The sequence below is a fragment of the Wasmannia auropunctata genome, unplaced genomic scaffold (assembly GCF_000956235.1).
Source record: "Wasmannia auropunctata unplaced genomic scaffold, wasmannia.A_1.0 LD334511.1, whole genome shotgun sequence".
Lineage (NCBI taxonomy): Eukaryota > Metazoa > Arthropoda > Insecta > Hymenoptera > Formicidae > Wasmannia > Wasmannia auropunctata.
Genome location: NW_012028379.1, coordinates 14,414 through 39,307, shown reverse-complemented (window position 1 = coordinate 39,307; position 24,894 = coordinate 14,414). Strand labels below are relative to the sequence as shown.

Genomic DNA, 24,894 nt, shown 5'->3' with positions numbered 1-24,894 from the left:
TATATAACGTCCGTCCGCGCGTACCAAATTGTATCAAATAGTATTTAAATAAACTCGTTTCTTTTGTACATATTAAAATCCGAGTTACATTAATTGCTCTTCCTTATCCGCCCTGAGCCAATTTCGCCGCCCGTTTTCCGACGAGCTACTCCGTGCGACGGAATAACGGCAGTTGTTACAAAGCTCGAAGACAGAATTTTAGTGTGTGGAGGAGGGATGAATGCGAATTTAAAAATATTCGTAATCATATTCGTAAATATATTCATTCAAATCATATACAAAGTATTTATTCAATTTTCCATAATTATAAAAAAAGTAGTATTTGTACTCGTATTCATATTCATTATTTATACATTTATTCGAATATTGGATGTATTCATCGGACACACTAGTTGTAGCTATGTGTAGCCATGAGTAATAGCCTGGTATTTTGTTTTATTACATTTATTATATGTATGCAATAAATAATTCACTATCAAATATAGATTTTTTTTTCTTTTAAAAGCCATTATAATTGGAAAATTTTAAACTCTCGTACAAAGCCTCTGTAAGTCGAATTTTCATTACTTTAATCCTGCACGGAAAGAACGATTTTGCTGAAAGGTCTAAAAATTTTGCTAAACACAGATCTGAAAATAATTCTTGTTGAATCATCAAAATAATTTTGTTGGAAAGTCAAAAATGATAAGCATTTTAAACTTTCCAACAAAATTATTTTGATAATCTAGCAATCACTTTGACTTTTCAAAATTATTTTGATTGTATAACAAAAATTATTTTCAGATCTGAATCCAGCAAAATCGTTCTTTCCGTGTGTTTTATTCGAATTTCGATAAATCGAAAACTCTGTAACTCGAAGGATTTTTCTCTTCCCTTGAGATTCGACTTATCGAGGTTCGACTGTATTTGATTTACATAATTTTACGGCACGTAATTCTTCAAACATTAATTCTTAATTAAGATGCGCTAATCAGAATGCACTTACGTCCCAGGCAGGTATGTCTGCGAAACTGTAAATGTCCCTCCTCGCATCTGCATACACCTTCGAGGCAGCTGCTGTTCGCCACTTTCAAGGAGCATTGTTCCTTCACGATACAATCGTTTCCCAGTAGAGTCGCTGCAATGGTTGTTACAACAAATATCAGCAAATCTTACATTATGACGCGAAGCATCGTTCCCTTTTTTTTTCGAAATAACAACGGAATATATTCCTTAAGGATTTTTAAAAATAAAACTCTGTGTAATCTGACGCCATTAAAATTACATTATCTATCCCTGGCGAATCGTTAAGATTTTTGCGCTGTAAAACGAATGTTCAAGGACATCGATTTCAGTCGAAAGATGGGAGGGAGAGAGCAGTTGGAGGAGATAAAAAAGTACTTTGACAGACTTACATTCGAGACAATGGGTTCCATTGTAACCGGCGAAGAAGGGCTGACACCGGCAATAACCCAAGTAGCAGTGGCTATTAGCGATACCGATCTCGCACTCCCGGTCTCGATTGCATTCGTCGTCGAGCCTCACGCTCGTCGATGTAGGCGAGGATGCGGCCAATCTCTACAAGAAGATCGAAGATTCTATTCTCCCTTTTAATAATCTAGTTTTGCGAGTTAGACGAGAACTTTTTAATGGAAGAGAGACTTGCAAAATGTCAAATTACAATTTTTACGTCTATAATCTGCTTGTGTATTTAATTGAGTGTCTATTATCACATTGTTATCATAATAACGTAATCATAGTACGTAATCATAGACATTAAATTAAATGCACATTTATAGTTTCAGATCCAACATAAACTTTAAAATAAAATTAGAAAACTCCTGAAATTGTCAAATAATGAAACAGAAATAAGGCTAATGAGAGCTATAGCGCGGTAAGTAAAGCGGTACACTTTAAAGTTTTCAAAGAGTTTTAGAAGAGGGGAAAAGAGAATTTTTCATTTTTAATATAACAAAGAAATTATATAAATAATTTAATGATAAATTCAACATTTTTAAATTATAATTTAGTAGATTAAATTATTTAAATTTTTAATGTCTAATGAATTTAATTGGATTTATAATTAAAAACTTTGATTTTCGAATTTTTAATCTTTCGCTTTATTTTATATTGGAAAAAGTAGAAATAAATTAAAGAGTTTGTCTTCTTTCTTTATTACTTTTTGTTACAGCTACATCCTTGATATAATTTTTGTTTTTTTTTTCAAAAACGCTTAATAAACATAAGTATATACGCGTATACCCACTCTATTTCTTTTCTAATATCACGATTACATTTGATTGACACAGAAAATTTTTAAAGAGAATCAATTATTTAGCGCATCATCTAGTTGAAATGATCCAATAACGTCGTTTTCAAATCGTTCCTATACAGTATCGTCATACAATAACGTCAAGAAGGTGGCTGTAAGCTATCAGAGAATCTGCTAACCCATTACGACTAACAACGCGACATTCTCCTTTTCTCCAGTAAAGCATTTCGATGCACAACACAATCGACGCATTTGTCGCGCTACACAAAAAATGCACACGACCAGACAATTGCGTTCCGTTTTGATGAACTTCCGCTTCTGCAATCATACGAGAAAACAGTTTGCAGATCCCCCCGATTCAAATGTACGCGATTGTTAAATTGACAAAGAAAAACCGTTTTTCGAGAAATTAAACATTTGTTCTCAGTTTCGAAAAACTCGCATCAAAAAAACGTAGTACGAAGTTTTAAACACGAGAGAAAATATTTAACTCTCTTGACGCATCCCAGAAAACACTAAGTTACATGTGTAACGTACATGTTGGTTGTAATTTCCCACTCGGCAATATAACTATAATATAACACATGCATTACATTATAGTCAGGATAGTGCCTAGTAAAAAATTTAAAAAGTTAAATAATTTTAATTTAGTTACATTTTAGACTCTTAACTTTTAACTTTATTTAGTTACATTTTATCGGCAACTACCTATTAACTTTTGATCTATAACTTTCTTAAAGTTATATTTTTTCTTGTAAATCCAAAATAAAATACACATCTGCGTTGGTGTCTTCAAATTCAAATTTATGCACGTCGAGACAATTGTTATAACATAATAAATACGGTCTGCCCGCGGGAAGGAATTTGTTCACAAATCTTCTATGCATTAAATCATGTTGGAAGAAGTCCTTCGAAATCGCGGTCCTCTTTCCGCGGCTCGACAGAAACAAGTATGACAAATATACACTTTATTTAGAAATTTTATTTAGAAACACTAAAATTATGAAATAAAAAAATTTAACTTTTCAATTACTTTTTTTTATTAACTTAACTTTTGATTCAATTACATACAACACATAATTTTATGAACTATAACTTGTATCTTAACTAATTGTAAGTTAAATTTTTAAGACTGTTAACTTTAACTAAACTTAGTTAAAAAAAAATATTAACTTACTCAACCCTGATTATATACAGTTATTTTGTTGAGTGGGAAATTGCAACTAGCATGTAAGTACGTTACACTGTAACTTGGTGTTTGCTGTGAAATGTAGGCTATGTGCTGTGTAGTTTTTATTATTTGCTTTAACATTATTCATTTATTATAACCTACATATACGTTGGTGCATCAGGAGTCAAGGTCGAGAGATGCCTCGACGTGCATCCGGTGCATCCTGGCGCTTTTCACGGTGGATGCGCCTTACTTGCGCGTTCTCGTGACCTTCCAGGAGCCGCTTCCGCGCGATTATTCTAACGTCGAACGCGTATTGCACCGGGTGGGTGCCAAGCGAATACATGTCCAACGCCGCAGTTTCTCTTCCTCTCTTTCTCTCTTTTCCTCCCTCTCCCTAATCGCGCTTCCCGGTTTCCCACGATCTCCAAACAATGCTCGTGCACTTTTGTGCACATTCACGAGCCCGGTGTAACAACGAAGGAACAACGCGTGGCATTTATTTATGTCAAATAGACATTAATACAATACATTATTTATAATACGTTACATCATATAACACATAATATAACATATGTGTTATATATATTATATAGTTATATTGTTGAGTGGGAAATTACAACTAACAAGTTATACATGTAACTTGATGTTTGCTGGGTATGTAATATAATGATGAATAAAGTTTTGCCTCTTTACAATCTTTACAAATCTAATGTGAGAACTTTTGAGAAAAGACCAATTTTAAATAAGCCTGAAAATTCAGATGATAAAGTTTGAATAAATGTTATGACAACAAGCTCATTTACGGTGAAAGTGAATCTTTTACGAATTTTATTTTTTAAGTCCTTTCTTTAATTTCAAATAATTCGATGTAAATAAAATTGGAAAACACGATATTCCTATTTATATAACATTTATATACAGGATGTCTCGTATTCAATGGTACAGCGCTTGTGGGGAGGTAGTGGACCAAACTGAACAAAAAAGTCCTATACCATTTTGCGATCTTCGCAATAGCTTTCGAGATACTAACCATTAAAAAAAATTTACGCCAAGTCTATACAAGTGTATCGTACATTAGATACATCTTATCTAAACCAAAAATATTATTTTAACAAATAAAAGTTGTCCAAAAACAAATATGAGATCATACAAATTGCCAAGTATTTGATTAGACATAGAAAGTAAAGACAAAAATATTTTATTTCCAAACCAGAAAAATATTTTTTAATAAATCGTTTAAATTATTCAAAATTAAATGCAGCAAAAGTTTAATGCCATTGTCTTTCTAAATAACTTTAAGTTTCGTAAAACAGATTTAAAGTTATTAAAATGATCAACTGAATCATAATGAAGCAAAAACTTGGCCATTATGTAAAATTTTTTCTTTTTTAAAAATGATTAGTATCTCGATAACTATTGCGAAGATCGCAAAATGGTAGAGGACTTTTTTGTTCAGTTTTGTCCACACTACCTGCCCACAAGCGTTGTACCATTAATAGTACGAGACACCCTGTATGTGCAGTCTTTTTAATTAAAATTTCGTGGTGTATGTACGCTCTTTTCTCGTTTCTCACACGTCGCTTCTTTTCACAGAAACACGGAAATACATACGTTGTATTCTGTCGGCGGCCGCGCGAGGAACGCGGAGCATCGGTTAAATCGTCAGTCTACCCCACGGTACTCACGGTAGAAGTGGAAATGAAAATAGAATCGCGCGGCAGATTTGCGGCTGCACGCTTTAAGCACCGCAAGGTGACACGGCATCCGTTGCGCGCGTATTCACCGTTAGCGCACGGTGCGCCTCAAAGCTGGGCGGCGTGCGCATTATTATTCGGAGGGAAGTCAGCGAATCTCTTCGCCGAGACGAGAGCGTCCACGATGAAATGCTTGAGCGTATAATCGTAAGATTTTATTGCGCTGCAGCATCGTGTTTAACGTAGGGCTGGTGATTTGCTTCGGAAGGCTTCGACATTCGAACTTGGAAGCTTCGAAGATTCGGCATTAAACTCTTCGAATTCTTTCGAAGCTTCGAAGTTTCGAAAAATACATTCGTGCAAATGAATTTATTCAGAAAATTTGCAAATATTGTAAATAAAAAGAATTGTATATATGCTCAAAGTATTTATACGTAATTATTCCTAAAAAATTTGAAAGTACTATAATATTACAAATTAATATAATAATTAAACTTGATACGTATGTAAATAAGGAAAGATAATGTTCAATAAAACAATCAAAAAGTTCAAAAAAATAAAAATAAATTTGTGCTTAAATAAATAAACAAAAATGTAATAAATTAATATAATTGTTTTGGCGTCATTAAATCTTCCTCAGCATAAAACAATCTTAAAAACAGAAAATTTAAAATAATTAAAATAGTGAAATTAATAAAAATTATTAATTTTTTAATTAAATTTGCACAAATGTATTTTCGAAACTTCGAATATTCGAAGTAAGTAAAAAGTAACAGCCTTATAGTCCAACGTGGCTGTGCCGCGATGGATTAACGACCCCAATGCATTGCTGTACCGGAGAATTGGATTTTGTCGTTTGTATCCCGCGGACATATATCTCCGCCGCGGAGAAATGATCCGAGGATTCCGCGACTTTATCTTGTCCTGAAAGAGACAAGACCTTTAGCTCTTCGCATTTTTCTAAGCTGCTATTCTCTCGGTCTCTTTCTCCTTTCGTATTTTTTTTCTTCCATCTTATTGCTTTTCTTGCGAGCGGAAAAATACATCAAAAAAAGGAAGCATGAGGTTTTCTTAAAGAGTTAAAATATTATCTTATTCTTGAAAAAGAAATCACTATTAAGCATTGAAACGAAGTTCGTTGTCTTCTTCATCACTGTATGTATATTTTTAAACAATAACAAGAAGGCTGATGTTTATTAAATGTAATCGAATATTGCGATGCTATATGTATAATATATGCAGTATTCGGTCATTCTCTGATCATTCAATCATTTCAATCAATTACCATAATTTCTTGTTGCAATTTTATTCAATAGAATAGATTTTCTAAGAGATATAAAAGAGACAGAGAGAAAAGGGGAGAAAACCTATTTATAACGGTATGTTAAAAAGCAAGGACTTCTTATTTAAGCAGTATGCAAATTTTCGCACAGATATATGTATATACATAAGTAAGAAATTCTTCAAAGATTCTCGAGAAACGACTATACATAAGCACGGTTTTAAGACGAATTTCTTTTATCGTTACGATCACATCACTGCAGATCCTTGCGAGCTTGATTATTTTATCCTTCCTATTTCAGAAAATACACACAGTAAATACCGTACACGTGGATACCGTAAACCTGAAAACATTTCCGATTTACCGTCCGATTTATTGTCCATTCACGGGATAACTTTTACGTTGTCTCATACGCGCGCGCGCGCGCGCGCGGCGCGACAGGCGGTTTTCAGCGGTAAATATTTTCGAACGGTAAAGCGGTCGATCGCGGACGCATTCGTGCAACAGGGAATACATAAGAATACGGGGATGCGTCTCTAAAATATACGTATACGCGTCTCGCCGTCTCGCGTGCAGACCGGGAGACAAAATTGCCGTGCATTCTGAATCGCGAGCCTGCGTCTTACGCTTGACGGCGATAATCCGTAAACCCGCGGCGTCGCGTTCAAGCGGAACCGCGGATTCGTCGAGCGGACGCGGTCGCCTGTTGATGAATAATGGATGAGCTTTCCTGAATGGACGTTGTTTCAACGAACGTTGTATCGACGAGGTTCGCCGTTTTCTCGGGAAAAAATCGACAAAAAAAAATGCACGTGCGTACGTATATTTATACTGAGAAAAATGGTTTGTTTGTACCAACAAGATGTACATGATTGAATGAACTTTGGTGAAACCAAACAGAATTTCTGATTATAATAAAAGTATTCGATATTTCATCACTAGAACGTTTGATAGACTTTACTATACGAATTTGATTAACATTTTTCTAATTGGATCTACAAAACTTCTGATTATATTCCCCGCAAGCAGTATGCCGCACCGCCATGAGATGAATGTGAAATGAATTCATTTCTCGTATTTAAGAATCACCACAGAATAGAATAAAAGACGCAGCATCATGAGATTCTTACCATTTCTAAAAGTGCAGAGATCAAAGATAAAAATAACCGAAAAATATATTTTAATAATATAGTTTTTAATTCTGTACCAAAATTAATTCAGAATCTTATAATTCCTGGAAATTAATATGTGCTAAAATGTATTAATATAAGAGATTCGGTCACAAGAAATTTTAATATATTTAACATGGAAGAATTGTTAGATCGATTAAAAAATTTTGATATATTTAACAAGCAAAATAATTCGATTGACAAGAAATTTTGGTAGACTTAACAAGAAAGAATTAATCATATTCGTTGGATAAATTCTATAAAAATTCTGATTCGTCGATTTTCAAACAGACGTACTAGTTGACACTAGAGGTGTGCGAATCAAGCATTTGCATGGTCGAATCGAATCGAATCGAATTTTTTATAACATGTTTGAAATAAAATCGAATGGAATTTCTTTAATTCAAATACGAATCGAATCAAATTTTCCCATATTAACAATACATGTTAATTTAAACGTAATAAATATCAAACGTAATAAATTCCAACGTAATAAATATCAAAATTTATGATTTATATTATTTTACGCAATGATTTAAACAAACTGAAGACCTGTTTTCGATTTACATCTCATTACAAAAGATCATGATCTTATGTGATATTTTAAACTAGAAAATATTACTAATATGTGTATACACGAATAGTTAGAATGCTTTCGAATATTTTATTAATCTATAATCTATATGAATACATTATATGTATCAAAAATACTTATTTATTAGATAAGAATAATTGGTCGCGCGGGAGATGTAAATGAACCAAATAAAATAGATGATCAATTCGAAATCGAACTATTGTTGATTCGAAATTATTGAACTATTCGATTTTGAATCTTGCAGATTCGAAAACGAACTCGGATCGAATCTACTGTGATTCGATTCGATTCTAATCGAATTCGAACTATTCGCACACCTCTAGTTGACACTAGCAGATTTTCAATTAATCCAACCAGATTCTTTTTTCAGTGTACTCATGCTTGCAGATTTTCACGAAGCGTGTGTGAGATCTCATTATTTATCAATCTATACGTATATCTGCTGTCTGTTGCTTTTCCTGCCGCACACGCGACTGCAAAGCGTGTACATTTCATCTCGCAGACGTATATGCAGGTGCAGGGCACGCGTGTATAGTCACGCATACGTGGAATACGATATTAAAGAAATTAATCCGCGCCTTCGAGAGAAAGAGGGAAAAAGAGAGGGTTAATCGGCTGTTGCACGCAACGGCCGCGTGCACGTGGAAATACAGCGCACGAGCCCAGCGTGCGTATAGCGTATTGCAGCACCCAAGGGTGGCAAGATGGAATTTTTATATTCAACGCAAGCGCCTCCCGCCGGCTCTTAATTACGCCTAACGAGCCGAGCCAATTTAAACGCAGAATAGAGCAGCCACGGCCGTTCCGACGAGGAACGCGCGTCGAGACGATCGCGATCTGTGCAACGCGTTCGTTCCCACGCGGAAATTCCGTTCGCGCTTCAGCTACGTCCTCCGAAGGATGGCGGAACGCAAGGACGCCCTTCATTTCATCGAAGAATAATCTAAGAAATTTTCTTCTCCACTGAGAGAAAAATATTTTTGTATTTGTGACTATAATTGCATGGTAAAGAAATTATGGCTAGGAGCACTATTTTTATAGTTATTATTAGTATAATGTTAATAATAAACCTTATATGTATAGTTCTACCAAATGTGAAGAAATTTTACTATAAATTATAATAATTTCAAATATTAATATAGTAAAAAAACAAGAAATATATATGACAAATGAAATAAATATTTTTATGTAGTAAATGCAACTGCAATTGTAGTAAGTATAACAATTTTCTTAACATTTGCTTATTATTTATATTGTAATAATAAGTAAAAAATAAGTAAACAAAGAAATAATAATATCAATCATAATATATAACCATAATGCATTGTTAAAACAACTATAATTAGTTAAATTAATTATAATTTTATAGTTGTCCCCGAAATTTACTATAACTTATAGTTAAATTATGGTTATTCCAACTATATTTTTCTCTTGGTGTAAGAGAAATAATTTGAAAAGTCACTACGTAAAAAGATATAAAGTTATACTCAAAATTGTATATTTATTATGCAAGAGAAAACTTATTTAACATTGATAATTTTTAATTTGTAATAATAGAAAGTCAACGCGTATTTAAAATTGCAATAAATATCTTACGATGTTTTTCATATCTTACTTAATATTGTAGCTGAAAAATATATTCCTTTCATTTTATATTTAGATAGAATTTAGAAGTCTAATTTTAATTTTGTGCCGAATATTGTTAGAAACAATTTTTTTTAACTTTTCACTTATACACTAAGAGGAAAAAAATTGATTGTACGAACTAAATAGTTGTTTGATCCAATGGTTGATTCAACAATTTTTTAGTTGCACAAAGAAAGGTATATAGTTCATTCATGTCAATCATCAACATTTTTTAATCATGAATTAACTAAACCAACTCAATTAAACTATTTTGTTCAAAATACTGGTAGCATTTATTTGTGTTTGCATGCTATTTAGTTATCCAAGTAATATATTTGTTCAAATTCCAAGTACCGAACTGACTAAACGATGCTGATGGGAATAATAAATAGTGTGTATTTTAAATCGAACGGTTAAGTACAATAAATTTTTGTTAAAACAAAATAGTTTAGTTAAGAAATAGTATTTTGTTTATAATAACAAATTATTTTGTGCCATCATAGTAACGTTTGTAGTTAAACGTATCAGACTAAATATTTTGTTAAGATGAAAGAAATTTTGCGTTTTTCAACAAATTTTTTTTTTTCAGTGTAGCTAAATTTTGAGATTCAAGAAGAAAGGTGTTTTATTTGAAGAAATTCAAGGATAAAAGTTTGTGTTATATATATCCGTGAAACAAAGCGTACGTGAGGTAGACGCAGATTCTGCCGTTTTCTCGCGCGTCTTCCTCGGAGCTTTACGGCGGTGGTTAAGTTATGGCTCAGTTAAGTATAATCACGCGGATGTGCGCTCTCTCTCTCTCTCTCTCTCTCTCTCTCTCTCTCTTTCTCTCCAATAGGCATCATGGAATGCGGACTGGGTCTGTATCCTTTCTTCCGTTCGGACGTAATCCCATTACAGAGAGTGAGCGTGAAAAGGATAAGCCACACAAGCAATCGTCACACTTGTATTCACACAACATAAATATAAATTAGATATATTTCTGATTGATTAGATATCCATGAAATTTGTAATAATAAGCTAATCTAGACATCCGTTATCATCGTATTTACTATCTGCGTTTAAAAATTTCGATCGAAGTAATACGTTTGTTGCACAGGTCGAATAAACTATACGAGAGATCTATTCTTCGATTATTATTTCCTTTCGATTCATGTAATTGACTTCAACTTCAACGGTTTTATAATCATTATCAGATGCAGACGTCGGAAAACAATTTAATATCATTCCGGAATCACGATTAGAGCACTCTGTTAGTATTAGTCTTAACTCTATCGCGTATCGTATAATTCAGTTGTAACTGCTCTCCTTATCGATCATCGCCATAATACGCTCGATATTCCTCGCACACGAAACAGATTTGTACGATTGCTTATTTCCCCGTGAATCGCGATCGCATTGTTACGCATCGCGGTTACGCGCGCGAGTGCACACGCACACGGTCTCTCTCTCTCTCTCTCTCTCTCTCTCTCTCTCTCACGCGCGCGCGCGCGCGTGCGTGCGATGAACGATGCATCCTCTCTTCTGAACTGGTTGGTATTTTCTATAGAATTGCATTGTTCGAATAATCCTCTGCGATCGTATCGAGATCATTGCACGGGTTTCGTGAAAACAGCTGTAATCGTGAAATATCGAAGAGAAACGTATTGATAAAACGCGAGTAACGATAGAAGCGTTAACAGAAAAGATGTAAAAAACATTTTCTTTTGAGATAAAACTAGTGCAGATATCAATAATTTCGTGTTTACTTAAATGTTCGTTGAATTTGTTTATCACATCAGTTTACCACTTATTTAAATGTCTTGCTGATGTGCTTCTTTACTCTTTACGTTCTAATTATTTCTCTCAAATAAACAAATGTCAGATATTTCGTCATCAACTGTATTTAATCGATTGATATAATATAAATAAAAGAATTTTTATTACTTACAATTAGAAAAATTTATAGAGATTTACCTAAAAAATATAGTTTACTGATTATAATTGTGTAAATTCGAATGCTTAAAGAATTATGTGATAATTAACGTGACACATTATATGTCGAGTCCAACTCGTAGGAATAAAGAGTTAAAGGAAGTCAAGAACATTCACTGAGAGAAAAATTTGTTGTATTTGTAACTATAATATATAATAAATTTTAGAGGTGTGCGAATAGTTCGAATTCGAATCGAATCAAATCGAATCACAGTAGATTCGATTCGATTCGTTTTCGAATCTGCAAGATTCGAAATCGAATAGTTTGAGAATTTCGAATCAACAATGGTTTGATTTCGAATTGATTACTTAACGTAATGTTAATCTGGAAAAATTTGATTCAGATTCGATTCGTATTCGAATTAAAGAGATTCGATTCGATTGGATTCGAAGTAAAAATTTCAGATTCGATTCGATTCGATTTCGAACATGTTATAAAAATTCGATTCGATTCGATTCGACCATGCAAATGCTTGATTCGCACACCTCTAATAAATTTCAACTTGTTGATGTCAACTATATACATTTGTTGATAAAACTATGCATATAATTATTATTACTAATATTATAGTAGTAATAATCACACATAATTATAGTACTTTGCAAATATAGTTATTATTGCCATAAAAATAGTAGCAATAACCATTATTTAACTGTAATTTATAGTAATTTTAGGCCCCTAAAATGACTATAAATTATAGTTCAATAATGGTAACTGCAATCAATTTTATGGTAATAATAATAATAATAATAATAATAATAATAATGATAATATGTATATAGTAAGTTTCAAAATTTGTTAATGCCAACTATATATATTTGTTAATAAAACTATGCATATAATTATTATTACTAATATTATAGTAGTAATAATCACACATAATTATAGTACTTTGCAAATATAGTTATAAATACAAAAAATTTTTCTGTCAGTGTACGATCGCAATTGCACCGGTCTCTGTTCTGTAACATTTCTCGGCAAAGGGGACGTCGATCGCTCCAACGCCGATGGGTGGATATCCCGCACACGCATCGTAAATAACTGCAACCGGCAATTTATGAATCAATCGAGAGACGACGGGGCTCCGGAGGATCGGATCGAAATAATTCGACGCAATGTCGTTAATTACCGTCGCGGCGCGGCGCGCCCTTAATGCAGCCGTAAATTCTGTCGCAGCTGCAACGAGCGACCGCGACGCGCGCGATCGAGAGATATGTGCCGCCCGAATGATAGAATTTACGAGCGCGTGCCGTCGCTGTCACGCCGGTCAATTTCACGGTCGGCAACGTGCGAAATAATCTTCACGTCTCGAAGCCCGCACACGATAACGTCATTCTACAAAACGACACGATGGCCGCGATCTTGGCGCGGAATCAGAGTGATCGAACGACTTTAGAAACGCGTGCTTGCGTATATACCTTGTAGGTATAGGTCGTCCCAATTATTCTCGTTTTCATCCACGAGGCTTTATCAATTGCAGATCGAGGTTTCTTGCAAGAACTAAGGAATATTTATTAAGGCAAGTGATTTGCTTCGAAGGCTTCGACATTTGAATTTCGAAGCTTCGGCTAATTATTATTATAAAATCTTCAAATTCTTTCGAAGTTTCGAAGTTTCGAAGTTTCGAAAAATACATTTGTGCAAATGATAAATTTATTCAGAAAATTTACAAATATTGTAAATGAAAAGAATTAATATATATACGAAATTATTTCTAAAAAATTTAGAAGTATTTTAACCTAAAATATTATAAATTGATAATTAAACTTGATACATGTATGTAAATAAGGAAAGATGATGATCAATAAAACAATCCAATTTAAAAAATTCGAATTTTTAATGTATTTTTCAAAACTTTGAAACTTCGAAGCTTCGGAAGCACCTTAAACTTCGAAAGGTCGAAGTTAACGTTGAAGCTTCGAATATTCGAAGTAAGTAAAAAGTAACAGCCCTAATATTTACTGTCTACCTCATAAACAATTTTTCTTTTATTTTGTTTAAAATATTTTTGCATATCTCATATATAATTAAAATGTCGAGAAACGTAAAACGTAAGAATTTGCTACTTAATTGCAAAGTGTCTTAAGTGCCGTCTTCAAAATTCAATCTCTATTAAAGTTTCTCGATTAAACTTAAATCATCCTTAAGATTGGCAATCCAAATCGTTTTATTGTGGCGCGCGGTAAGAGATTACAATCTACCGTTCATACGTCTCGTTTATATATAAAAGAAGCGGGGGAGGGGGGGAGGCAAATAATAACAGGGGGCAAATAGTGTCACTTTAAATTTCTCTTCTTTCCCGCGTCTATCACTACTTGTTAATAAAAAGACAGTTCTCAAGCATCTAATCATCTTTCGAAAAAGCCGTAAAAATCAAAAGCCAAATATAGCTAGCGGAGAAGTTTAAAAATTTGCATTCGTGAAATCAGGTAAAACCTGGATCTTTTTTTGATATTTGAAGTTATATTTTCTTAATTTCTGAATCGTTGAATAAGATCTAACCTATTTTATGTCATACAGTATATCTTTCCTCTATTTTGATATAATTCCTATGCTTGTATATTAATTTTATTTTTCTCAGTAAAATTTTAAAGGAAAAAGTAGCTCCTGGGGCAAATAATGACTATTTTTAGTTGGGCAAATAATTACAAGTCAAAAAGCTTTTTTAATATTTGAATATGATTTTTCTAATTCATTTGGGATAATATATGAGATTAGTCGCAAGGCAAGATCCAGAATAAATGTGATTTTTAATAAGAAATACTAGCAAATAACGTTACTACTATTATTTATCAATAAATAAAAATTTATGATAGAGTACAGAAATGAATATAAATTATCTTATAATCAAAATGTCAAAAGAAAGATCGATTAGGAGTTAAGAATTATGTATTTTGTAATTGCCCCATAGGGTGTCACTATTTATCCATAGGGTGGGGCAAATAGTGACAAATGTAGGTTTCAGTTTTTATGAAAATCTAGCCCGTATACATGACTTATGGAAACTCTAATTAAGATTTTTGTATATTTAAAAATTAAAAGTACTCTTTTAATGAAAAATCATATCTTGTAAATTTGAAATTAGCTTGTACGAAAGAGAGGAAAAATCCGTCACTATTTTACCTCCCCCCCTTTCCCTTATTACCTTTCAAACGTGAAAATTATTTCTTCTTAAAACGAATAGCACAATGTAACCTTATGCAACCAACTGGATGCATTGACTATCGATTTCAGATAATTGCATGCCCCGGGAACGTCGATTTCCCCGGCGCGGCGGCGCGACACAGCGCACGGCCGCGCATCTCGCGGTCATTAGCGCGCTCTCATCGCCCTCGTCGGGTCAGAAAACGCGACGTCGAAAAATCCAATCGTTGCCGCGAGAATAATTGTCGGGCGTCAATTACAAGGTATGGCAATGTTATTCGCGCACCGCGCGATGCATCGCACGGAAGCATCGGACCGTCGCAATTATCTCATGGGATACCGGTACCCGGTTTCCAGCGCGCACATGTATTGGTAACTCGAGCGTTTCCCCGGCTATCTGCGTGTTCTCGCTGTACATGGGAATCGTGTTTCATATACGTGCGTACCGTGAATTAGACTTCACCACGGGGCAAAGCGCGCGGAGGGGTGAGGTGGGGAAAAAAGGTCCGCACACTCGGGAAAAACTCGTCGGGGAGAAAAACTGTAAAAAAAAAAAACCGAAGATGACTCGCTCGACTCGTGGTACTCTTAATTACTGTTGCCCGTATCTGCAATCTTCTCGAGGTGAATCTTCTTACTCTAATCGTTCATATTCTTGTCAATCTTTTTCGTATGCAAATAGTGCAAGTATGTAGAAGCATACTTTTCTTGTTAAATAATTACGTGTTTGTTTCTGCGCAGATTATTTTCCAGCTGGGTACAGGCTGTTTTGCGAACTTGGTAGAATAAGTAGAATAAGAACAAGTCTTTAAAATCTCGAAAATCTTGGAGGATATTATTTGGAAATAAATAAGTAGCTTATAATCTTAGGAAAAAATAAATATAATCGTAATAAGAAATAATATACAAAATTTTTAAATATGATCCCTGTCTTTCATTTTAATACAAATTGTTTAATGAACTCACATGTAATTGATTTTTTCGTTAAAAAAAAGATAATAATTCTTGAATTACAAGCAATTAAAATATTGCAGATCTTCGCAAATTTATGGAAATAAACAGATTTTATCATAACAAAATTTTAATCTCACAATCTTAATGTCATAAAGAAAGACAGCTTTTGAATCAAATCTTTGCCAAGAAGATATTGTAAAAAAAATTTGCAAATAAATTTGATCAAACTATTCCTGTTTATTAGAGATGTGCGAATAGTTCGAATTGAATCGAATTGAATCACAGTAGATTCGTTCGTTTTCAAATCTGCAAGATTTGAAATCGAATAGTTCGAGAATCAACAATGGTTCGATTTCGAATCGAATATTTTATTTGGTTCATTTATATCTCCAGCGCGACCATTATTCTTATCTGATTATTCTTATTTAATAAATAAGTATTTTTGATATATGTAATGCATTCATATAGATTACTAAAATATTCGAAAACATTCTAACTATTCGTGTATACACATATTAGTTCAAAATGTCACGTAAGATCATGATCTTTTGTAATGAGATGTAAATCGAAAACAGGTCTTCAGTTTGTTTAAATCATAGCGTCAAGGGTCGGTAAAATAACTGATACAACTTATTTAAAATAACAAATATAAAATAGGTTCCAGAAACTTATTTAAAATAAAATATCGCAGGGATCAATAAAAAACTGATACGACTTATTTAAAATAACAAATATGAAATAGATTCCAAAAACACGACTTATTTAAAATAAAAAATATAAAATAAATTCCAAAAACATATTTAAAATATAAAATATAAAATAGATTAGAAGAAGCTATTTAAAATAATAAATACTAAATAACTCTTTTACTTTTTGTTATTTAAAATACATATTTTAAATAATGTTATTTTAAATACGACCGACCCCTGCGATAGCGTAAAATAATGTAAATCATAAATTTTGATATTTATTACGTTTGAATTACATTGTAATGTTAATCTGGGAAAATTTGATTCATATTCGATTCTATTCGATTTCGAACATGTTATAAAAAATTCGATTAGATTCGATTCGACCATGCAAATGCTTAATTCGCACACCTCTACACGGTCTATATACTATCTGTATACATTTTCTGGGACATCCTGTATAGGGTAGCATTAATATCGCGGCGGTCTCGTGAAACCGCTCGCTCTTGAACGCGAAATGAAGTCGCTCGCAGTAACAGATGCGACAGCAGCAAGAAAGACTCGAAAGGCGAAGGTGCATAATGCGAGGAAAAGGAAAGAAACGAGCCAATATTCAGCCGCATCGTTGCAGATGGAATTGCAACTATACCGCTGCGTGGAACTAGAAGGAGGCGGAGTTCTCCGAGTTCTGTTTGCCTGCAAATTGGCCCCCGTGGTCGTGGCCGATCTATTTTCTCCAGCCCTTCTCCCCCTTTCCTCTCTTCCCTGTCCGCGAAAACAATAGGTCTGTTCTTGTTAGCATGAGTGGATCTATATAGGGAACTAATGAAACTCGAGCTCGACTACTGACAATGAGAGGACCGCAGAATAATTTTGTTCTACAATGTTCGAAAAGTTACGCGATATGGAAACAATGGTATTTTCAGGATCCTTGTTTCTAAAGTAAATTGTAGAACGTATCCATGTAGTTTGTACACACGTATATTATCGTAAAAGAGTATTTGAGATAGATTGTGATTATTTTTATCTAATGCATAATAGAAGTGTGCGAATCAAGCATGGTCGAATCGAATCGAATCGAATTTTTTATATAATATGTTCGAAATGGAATCAAATCGAATCTAAATCAAATTTTCCTAGATTAACATTACATGTTAATTTAAACGTAATAAATATCAAAATTTATTATTTACATTATTTTACGCAATGATTTAAATAAACTGAAGACCTGTTTTCGATTTACATCTCATTACAAAAGATCATGATCTTATGTGACATTTTAAACTAGAAATTAATTATTAATTAATCTTATTAATATATTAAAAGAATATAATAAAAGAAATTAATATTATTAATAATATATATGTGTATACAAATAGTTAGAACGCTTTCGAATATTTTATTAATCTATATGAATACATTACATATATCAAAACTACTTATTTATTAGATAAGAATAATTGGTCGCGCGGGAGATGTAAATGAACCAAATGAAATAGGCGATCGATTCGAAATCGAACCATTGTTGATTCGAAATTCTCGAACTATTCGATTTCAAATCTTGCAGATTCGAAAACAAACTCGAATCGAATCTTCTGTGATTCGATTCGATTCGATTCCAATTCGAATTATTCGCACATCTCTAATGCGTAACATCAGCGTAGAATTTTGCTTGTCAATTTGTCTCAAAAGATTGAGAAGGTCGAAACATTGGTATTCATGTCAGTATTCTGTATTTCATGTCTTATCTACAATAGTGATCAAGTAACGGCTATGCGAGCCAACACGGATGTTGGTGTGTAATAAATGTAATAATTTTTATAATATCCAGCCACACGCAAACTGCGCGCCGCATATTCGTTGGTCTTGAAACACAGTTCATTACATGAGGCCGGAATCCACTTGTAACAATTTTGACTAGCAATTTAATCTCTTTGATTCTAATGTGCATCTATTTCTCTAAATTTTCTGGAGTAAATTTTCACTCCAAAAGAGTGAAAATACTGCCACTCGAGTGGCCGAGTGACAGTATTTTCAATCCTTTGGAGTGAGACTTTAAATAGAGAAATAAGAATCCCCTCCCCCCCCTCCCCCAAAAAAAGAGTGACCCGTTTTTTGGGCCCTCGATTTTGAGACTGAATCAAATAATATCATATATACTGAGACATTAATTATAGAGAAGTTTCAAGTTAAGGTGACAATTGTTATCAGAGCTGGAGGAGGGAGGGGGGAGGGGGATAAAAAATCAAAGTTTAATATGGAATTATCGCAGGTCTGCTTCGGCATTTTAAGAAGGTTAATCCAGTCTATGAAGGTTGATCTCAGTTTTACGTAAATGACGCTCATTTTGGATGCAAAAAAATCGAGTTTTCGCGTTAAGAGACGTAGTAAGTGACCTCCCCCTCCCCCCCCTCCAGCTGCGATAACAATTGTCATCTCAACCTGAAACTTTTCTGTGATTAATATCTCATTATAAGATACCATTTGGCACACAGTCCAAAATCGAGAGCTCAAAGAAAAAACGAGCAAAAAATCTTTTTTTGGGTCATTCTTTTTGAAACAAATCCGGGTTCGATTCCTGGCTGAGGTAATATTTTTGGCAATAAATTTCTTTACAGATTTTGGGGGGGAGGATTCTTATAGATGCACATTAGATTAAAGAGATTAAACTTCCGGTCTATAATGAACTGTGTTTCAAGACCGACGAATATGCGGCGCGCAGTTTGCGTGTGGCTGAATATTGTAAAAATTATTATACACTAACATTCGTGTTGGCTCGCATATAGGTATAGGCGTTACTCCACTATTGTAAATTTATTCTTGATAAGCCCTAATGCCATTAAATGTATTCATGTCTTATATTTATTTAGAAAACGCGAAGGATACAGTCCTTTTACAAATGTTTGCTTGCCTAAATATACCGTGCGGGATACCCAAAAATTATTCAGGTCTCATAAAGTGCGTTTTCCTTTCTAGCAGCACCTTCCTAAATGTCTTTCTTCCCTCTTGTCTCTTCAAAGTTTGATCTTTACATGTAATGTGTTTCATGCATTTAAAAGAAGAATATATATATGCAATCGGAAAGAGAGCAGTTCTGCTGCAATTCAACATGTCTGAATTTTTTTTCACGACACAAAAACGGAAATTGCATTGATGCGCTCTTTTGCCAGTCAATTCTCGATACGTCACGCACGTGCGAACGCGTCCGCCGCCCATCGCTCTAATAAAAGAAGAAAAGAACGGCTAATGTTTAATTCAATGTTCCACACGGCACGCCGAATTGTCAATCAGCGGACGTGTGAAAACGCATTGCATTAAAAAAAAAATTAAAATAGTGCATCGAATGTGTACGAAATTAAATTTGACCTTGTAAAAAAAAAAATAAATAAATATATTATTATATTATTAAAGTGTTTAATAAACTTGTTTAATAAACTATAAAATAGTTTTAAATTGTTATTAAACGTATCTTATTTGAGACAAAATCAAATCTTAATTTATCCGTTACGATTGTACACGATATCGCAATTGGTTAACTCAATAAAAAAAATATATCGAGCCGTCTTCGCAAAAATAAATACATTAATTAATAAAGCAATGAATAGTATATCAAAGATCAATTTAGTATCGACCAAAAAAAAAAACGAGTTCCTGCAATACATCCATTTCTTGCGGAAAAGATATAATTTTTTGCGTAAAAGGCGCGATACCGTAACGCGGGACGAATGCGCAAGAAGAAGCGGCCCGTCATTCGCGGCCATCAATACGCAAGAGTTTTATGGCGGTTATTAAAGCAGATTAAGCATGGGGGCAATAATACTACACTCGCTCGTACACTTAGCACGTACGTTTAAAGTAAAATATTTACTTCCCGCCGCGCCGCCGCGCCGCCCGAGCGATAATCTAGAGGGAGGCCGCCGCGCCGCGGCCCGGAATGCATTCCTCTTTAGCACCACTCGCATATTCAACGAACGACACCTCGACGACGCCGACGATGCGACCGCGGTCGACGTGTCAGAGTCCAACGACCCATGAGGTCAGGTAAGAATTATTATGATTCTACGTGCGTGCAAACGAGCATAGTCCTGCCGGAAAATTGACCTAATAGCGTTTTCGGATGGAACGGGTTTGAACCGTTCCGTGAGCGATTAAGGCGGGAGGGGGCCTGATTTAGCACGCTGAAAAATTAGATGACTTTTTTGGAATTTTTTTTTAGAAAACTATTCAACCAATTCTTTTGAACTTTATAGGGTAATTTCTTATACTATTGAACTAACAAACAAATTTTTTTTTGCCAGAAAAAAGTATTTATTATGCAAGTAATAATAACATTTATTCGGCGGTAATGGCGTTTGGCGGCGTGCAAGATAACTCAAAAACTATTCATCCGATTGACTTGAGCCTTTGCACACATCTGCACAAATACTTTCCTAACAACTTGAACCACAGTTTATAATAATATTGTTTAATTAAATAATTTTTATTGCATAATAAACACAAAAAATTTTTCGTCAAAATCGCTACCTTCTTTTTCCAAGTGCGCGATTTTTACAATTTCGCATTATTTTCTTTAAAAATAGGTTCAGTTAATGCATAAACTCTTAATAAACAATAATCTTTTTGGATTTTTTATTTCAGACAAATACAAGCTACATTGCACGCCACCCGCCGACGCGCCGAATAAAAAGTTATTATTACTTGCCTAATAAATATTTTTTTCCTAGCAAAAAAATATTTTTTTGTTAGTTCAATAGTACAAGAAATTACTCTATAAAGTTCAAAAGAATTGGTTGTATAGTTTCCTGAAAAAAAATTCCAACAATCACCTAATTTTTCAGCATGCTAAACCAGGCTCCTCCCTTAATAACGTCACTCTCCTCGTCCAATCAGAAATTTAAAATAGAGCATGTGACGTCATTAATCGCTCTCGGAACGATCAATCCACTCCATCCGAAAACGCTATAACTATGGAATTGTCCCTAACTCGAGTACAGACATAATCAAGGGTTTTTGATAAATTCAGCCATTTAAAAAGCTTCTCATCACATAAATAGCTTCGACTATAAGAGAGACTAAAGACCTGGCGCGTCTCTAGCGTTAATATTAATAGAATTTTAATCTTACCCGGAATGACCTTGACTCGATGAAGAGTAGAGTTACTGATATAGCTTAAAAGATATTTCCACCTGTACATTCGTTACGTGGGATGTGTAATAAACAAGAATCTACAACGGTTCAACATCCTGCATTTTCTCACGTGGATGGATGAGCGCAAGAATGATAATGGCAAGTCGTTTAAGCTCCTGATCATCGCGAGCGAGTGAGAAATGGTTTCTCTACGCATTATGGCGAGAGGAAAATACCACATCGCATGATAAACAGATCGAATGATCGAAGATTATACACTGCGGTCCATAAGTTTTTAGAGAAAAATATAAAATAAACAGCAGTTGAAGTCGGTTTAAATTTACGGCTTAAATTTTTAGAATATCGTCGAATGATCTAAAAAAATGTCACAATCTTACGTTCTACTCCCTCGATTTATCTCTGTCCGACTATTTTATGTTTCCGAAACTGAAATTGCAGTTGAAAGGCTAAAAATTTAATGTTGCAGAAATTTGAGCCGCTATAACGGCTGTGACCCACTAATTGAAGTCTATTACGAACGAGGAATGAATTAACGATGATACAAAGATTGCAAACAAGAATAGCTAGCAGATTGAGTGTGAAAGATTCTATTTTGAATAAAAAATATTTAAATATTTTTTTTGTGTTGTGACGTGTTCCTTATTTTATATGATTTATGTCTCAAAACTTATATGGATTACACTATGTTTAAGAAGTTTAAAAAACAACACATTACTCAAAGAAAAAAAAATTATTCCCAATTCTAACACAGGTTTCTAATTATAAGGTAAAGTTTTCGAACGGCCTTTTCTAATATTATAATTTAATCATTGCTTTATTTATTTTTTATTTATAAACTTTATGACAGGAAATATCATATATGCGGAATTACGAAGAGTGATTTCAGACATTTACAGAATAATAGTATAATTTGCTGCACCGATACAATTAAAGATACAATAAGCATCTTTTGTATAATTCGAGTTGTAGCGTGCGTCGATTATACCGCTACAGCTAAACACATTGGTTATATCTCCCGATGTCCTGAAGCGGGATCCACGCGATGTGATTACGGTGATCTCACGTTACACGCGAGATGCACCTGTGTTACAAACGATCATACGTCGCGCGCCGAGCGCGAATCGCGGTCCACGTGTCGAAGTCGAACGCGAGTCGTCCACATAATTGGTTTTGGCGCGATTCACTCTCGTTTCCGACGCGACGGGGGAGGGAAAGAGAGCAACGACGCGGCGCGACTCGTGCTAAAATCCAAAGGGGGGGAACACACTCGTGGAGACAATTCGAACTCACCAGGCAATTCATCATCGTGCACAGGACGAGGATCGTCCCACGACTTCCGCGCATTATTTCCGCTTTGCTGACCACGCAGCTCCTCCGAGAGTCGAATCGATTTCCCGCTTCACCTGACGGCCGTACACGCGTATATATCACCGCCGATAACGAGCGCGATCGTTAGCGTGGCGCGCACGGGAGGGATGATGATGGTGGTGGTGGTGGTGGTGGTGATGGTGGTTGAGCGACGGTGGCACGAAGAGACGTAAACAAGCGTGTTAGCGTCGGTGCCTTCTCCGCGTGGCCGTGGGACGTGGCGCGTTTACGCGTGCGTGAGGATGACTGAAACGAGACTGAACGGGCCCCGGTCGGTGGTCGGGTCTGGCTTTTGGCGCGAGAGCAACAGGAGGAACGGAAAAGCGGCCAAGACGGGGTCCGTGCTCCCACCTTCTCCTCGCCACGGTCTTCCGAGCTTCCTCCTCCTCCTCCTCCTCCTCCTCCTTCTCTTCTTCTTCGTCCTCGAGAAACGTCTCATTTCTTCAGTCGGGAAGGTAAAGACCTTTCGGTCATCGTGGCATCGATAGATATTGTAAGGTTCTCACTTTCCTGGCTGTCTTAATAATTATTCTATACAAATATGATGTTAGGATAATGAATTGATTATATAGTTTCACTATTTTCGGATGATTAGAAGTTTGCAACGAGATTTCTACTCCGCCCCAGCAAACACAGATTATAACTGCAATATTGCAGCAACATTGTAACATTCCAGCTATATTACAGAAATATTACAATGTTGCTGTAACATTGTATAGTTATAATCTGTGTTTGCTGGGCGGTTTCGAGCACTCGTGTTTTAAAGATCCTCCTCCTCCTCCTTCTCCTCCTCTTCGTCCTCGTGAAACGTCTCATTTCTTCAGTCGGGAAGACCTTTCGGTCATCGTGGCATCGATAGATATTGTAAGGTTCTTACTTTCCTGGCTGTCTTAATAATTATTCTATATAAATATAATGTTAGGATAATGAATTGATTATATAGTTTCACTATTTTCGATAATGATTAGAAGTTTGCAACGAGATTTCAACTCTGCCCCAGTAAAGGTTATAATTGCAATATTGCAGCAACATTGTAACATTCCAGCTATATTACAGAAATACAATGTTTCTGCAATATCGTGTAGTTATAATCTGTATTTGCTGGGCGGTTTCGAGCACTCGTGTTTTAAATATTCCAATTCCAAAGATCAATCAATACGCTCGCTTTGGATTCACACTTTTAATAAAAATTATTCACGTACAGACGCCATGGCCCCGCAATACACTTTCATAACTATCTCTTTGAAAACTTCAGGCATACTCGTCTATTCTTTTAACGTTACTCACTAAGCGCCGTTCTGCCAAATCATTCTCTTCGCTAATTCAGTAGTTGTACCCTTGGACCTTGAGCTAAAGGAATTCGCATTATTCTATGATGCGGTATTGATAATATGATTTAGGATTATGACCGATTATGTGGCTCTACTCTTACAATACTTTAATCAAAAATATTTTTTAGATAATCCGCATAAAATTATAAACAGATAAATATTTTAACGGTCACGGCTGGATCTTGACGCCTAACGAATTCTATATATGAATTTTTTAATTCCATGTTCAACGGCTGAAACATGGAGTTAAGAAATTCATATAGAATTTGTTAGGCATCAAGATTCAGCCGTAATCGCAGAAGAACCGCTATTGAATTTATTTGTGTTATTCACATAGGCGGTCTAGTTCTAATTACAATTATTGTTTAAATATTTTAACTTTTTTCAAATTTAGATACTACCGTTTAGCTACTATATACATAAGTGATTTCTGTAAGTGATTTTTTTTATAGATAAAACGTCATTACATCGGCTTTTTATTTATTTAATCTTTG

The 24,894-nt window shown here is 34.6% G+C and overlaps 1 protein-coding gene across 1 annotated transcript; it reads right to left on the bottom strand.

The window, feature by feature from the left end:
* Window positions 1-520: 520 nt before the first annotated feature.
* LOC105458454 lies at window positions 521-23,296 on the bottom strand (the record flags this gene model as incomplete). Its single annotated transcript, XM_011703767.1, has 4 exons — window positions 22,992-23,296; window positions 1,395-1,557; window positions 986-1,117; window positions 521-545 (listed from the first exon to the last, which is right to left on the bottom strand). Coding segments are annotated over exons 1-4 (374 nt in total), but the record flags the coding sequence as incomplete, so codon positions are not given.
* Window positions 23,297-24,894: the final 1,598 nt, after the last annotated feature.